Raw genomic sequence first — 3,356 nt, 5'->3', positions numbered from 1 at the left:
CAAGGCTTAGACCACAGGACAGGCTCCCCTTTGTCCTAGCCTTCCTGGTTCTACCCAGACAAGGGGAGAGAGAATTAGAAACCATCAAAGGTTGCAACTCCTACTAATATGGAAGGATGGTATGGGCTCACTTAGGATAGATCCATGCAAGAGGAGGGCCTTGGTGTTCTACCCCCCTATACCCCAGGGGTCTCAGTGACATGCAATAGGAAGGACCCTAGCCAGCCACTCTTGGCAGCACTTCTCAAACCCCAGGGTGCATCGTAATCACCAGAAGTCAGGAATGCAAATTCCTGGGCTCTCAATTTGTTTGGGACTTTAAGGAAATCTGTCAATGGTTCCTTTCCCTATAGGGTCCCAGGCCCAGCTAGATCAGTTCCAAGGACAAGGTCTGTTCTGCCTCTAAGCTTACAGCCGTGTACAGTGCCTGACACATATTATGTGCTCAATAAATATTTGTAGACCAAAAGAGGTAAACTTTTCAAGACTCTGAGGTATTTCTCCTTCATCTGTCCTTGTTAAAAGCACACTGGCAGAACCTCAAAGAGATGCCAGGACCCATGTAGGATGGGGCTGGGCCTGGGAGGCCTTTGGCAAATATTTGTCAAATGAACCCAAGGTCAAGAGTAGACGTGGTTAGTCAGCGCTTGAGAAACTGACATTCACAGGCCTGGAATCCTCTAGACCCAGAAGGGGAGAATCCAGGGAAGGAGGGCAGGGATTTTTGTCCTTCGAGGGCCCAGCCCTTCCTCACACCAATGCCTGATGATCCCAGGCCTAGAGGGTGATGGTGGGTAAGAGGCAAGGCAGGGAGCAGGACTGCGCCATCATGTTTATTAGAAGGTTGAATTTCGGTGTGTGCTCTAGACAGATTACAGAATAAATACCTGCGCCTTGAGAACAGGAAGTCCAAGATTCATACAAAGTGCTCACTATAGGAAGTTGCTGTGTCAAAACCCAGGCAAGGACCCATTGGGGCAGCCCCTCCTCCTCCACTGACCTCGACAAGAGCTGTGCTATTGTTTTTTATTTTATTATTTATTTCTCTTTTATTATTATTAATATTATTATTATTTGCTTTTGCTGTGGTCACTATCATTGGCAAAGTTCCTTTTCCCCTTTCCTGGACATGGGGCTCCTGTCTTTAAAAGATTCCACTCTGAGGCTGAAGGTGCCAAAAGCTGCTTGAGAAGTGGCCTTTGAACTCCGTCAGGAAGATGGTGAGGAGAAGGAAGCAGGAGAAATCATTCTTGGTTTAAAAAAATTTAAAAAAACAAAACAAAAGTTCCACAATCTATAGGTCATTCCTTACTCCATCAGTGATTGAATGGCCCCAAAGAAAATACAAGAGGGAAGAGAAACAGGCCTGTGGGCAATGGGCCTTCTTCCCAGGGAGAGTGAGGAGAACTGGATCCCCCAAGGCTTTAGGGGAAACTGAGGGTCCTTCCAGCCTGGGGGTATGAAGGGGAGGAAGTGGAAGAAAAAAGAGACAGAGAGAGAACTCAGCGCCTCAAGAGACACTTTCTCAACTCCAGGGCCACCTGTGGCCCAACCAATGCCAGCTCCCACTGTTGCCTCCATCCAGGAGATTCATTAAAAAAAAAAAAAAAAAAAACAAAGCCCCAAACAAAATAAAATCCAAAAAGAAAGAAAAGACCTGGGAGAATGGAACAAGAAGGGGAGAGGAAGGTAGAGAAGGGCAGGTCTCTGGGTGCATAATTCCGGAGCCATCGGGGTTGGGGGGAAGGGTCCCCAGCGCCCAGCCTGCGTGGCGTTAGCTCGTCACGTAGTGTTTGGTGGACGGCTGCCCATACACCCTGTAGAAATCCTGGTGGCCTGGCTGCTGGGAGGCGTCGAGCCAGTCTCTGACCGCCAGGCCTGGAAGGGACTGGGGGACGGAGGGTGTGGGCGGAAGCGGGTGTGAGTACTCCTGTGAGGGCACTGTCCAGGGGAAGTGGCCGGAGCGGGGGTAGGGCTGGTGGCCGCCATGGTTGGCCACGGAAGAACAGTAACAATTGTCCACAGAACAGACGAGAATCTTACGGCCGCCATACTGGGGGAGCATGGGCTGCTGGGCGGCGGAGCCATTGGGATACTGCGATGGGGGGAACACGGGACTCGAGTGCACTGGCTGGGCACCGCCCGGCAGAGCCACCAAGTGCTGCGTAGAACTGCAGGGCCCTAGGGGCTGCCCAGACTGGCCCTCGCCGCTGGCTGTGCCTGCTGCCCCATACTGGCCGCCCACAGGGCCGGATGGCGTCTCTAGGAAACTGGCCTCGGGGAAGGCCGCTGAGTGCTTGCGCTTTTCCGCCCCAGAGCTGCTCACGCCACAAGGATACAGAGGGACGCTCTGCAGGAAGGGCACCGGTGTGCTGAAAGGCCCTGTGGAGAGTTTGGGGCAAAAGTCGCCAAAGCTCCCAGCCCAAGCAACCCAGGTCTCCTTTCCCCTGGGGACCTTGTACATCTGTGGGATCAAACATGTAACATCTTCCTTCAAGCTGGCTTCTCCGTTAGGAGGTACAGACTACTAGTATTCTCATTTCCCAGTTAAAGAAACTGAGGCTCAGGTCACTTGCCCAAGGTCCCACAGGTAGAAAAAGTGGCCAAGCCAGGATATGAAGAAAGGTCTATCTTCCTAGACCACACTGGCTCTGGCATTTACCCCTGCCCAAAGGGCTCTCTCCCTTCAAAGGAGGACCTCACCCTCACCTTCTAGCATCTTCCGCAGCTGCTTCTCCTTCTTGGCCACCTCGTTCAGGAAGAGCTTGGAGTTCAGGTGGCCGATCTTAGGGGGAGAAAGGCTGCTGCCCGTGCAGGTCTGGGTCCTGGGGGCAGTGGACGGGGCATCTGCTGTGAGGAGGTATCACCGCTGAGCCCGCCCTACCTCCCCCCTGTGGGCCTGGCCCTCCTTGTCCTCCCCCAGATGTGTTTCCTTTAGGGCCAGGGGCCATCCACTCACCTGTCCATTAGGATTTTCACAGACTTGGTGTTCTAGAGGGAGAGAAAAGGGTCAGTCAGTGGAAAAGGCAAGGAGGAAACTGCCCCCCTCTCCCTTTCCCCAGGCAGGGTGTAGCATGGGGAGTGTCACCATTTTTGGAGATAAAAAAGCTACATTTAGGCCAGACATGGTGGCCCATGCCTTGTAATCCCGGCAGCTCGGGAGGCTGAGGAAGGAGGATCATGAGTTTAAAGTCAGCCTCAGCAATTTAGCGGGGTAGAAGCAACTCAGTGAGATCTGTCTCTGATAAAATACAAAACAGGGCTGGGGATGTGGTTTAGTGGTTGAGTGTCCCTGAGTTCAATCCCTGGTACCCTTCCACTCTCCTGCAAAAAAAAAAAAAAAAAAAAAAAAAAAA

At 52.3% G+C, this 3,356-nt stretch overlaps 1 protein-coding gene across 1 annotated transcript in view; it reads right to left on the bottom strand.

Moving 5' to 3' along the window:
- Nucleotides 1-820: 820 nt before the first annotated feature.
- The window catches only part of Trim8 (tripartite motif containing 8), a 14,741-nt gene continuing 12,205 nt past the window's right edge, over nt 821-3,356 (bottom strand). Inside the window, exons 4-6 of the mRNA XM_015494725.2 lie at nt 2,960-2,991; nt 2,710-2,825; nt 821-2,382 (exon numbers count right to left, since the gene is read on the bottom strand). Of these exons, the coding sequence (XP_015350211.1) occupies nt 1,775-2,382; nt 2,710-2,825; nt 2,960-2,991 (756 nt within the window). The 3' untranslated portion in view covers nt 821-1,774. The remainder of the gene's footprint in view (nt 2,383-2,709; nt 2,826-2,959; nt 2,992-3,356) is intronic.

Source organism: Marmota marmota, unplaced genomic scaffold, assembly GCF_001458135.2.
Source record: "Marmota marmota marmota unplaced genomic scaffold, marMar, whole genome shotgun sequence".
Lineage (NCBI taxonomy): Eukaryota > Metazoa > Chordata > Mammalia > Rodentia > Sciuridae > Marmota > Marmota marmota.
The sequence above is the reverse complement of the archived record's forward strand: the minus strand, read 5'-3'. Positions and strand labels throughout refer to the sequence as shown.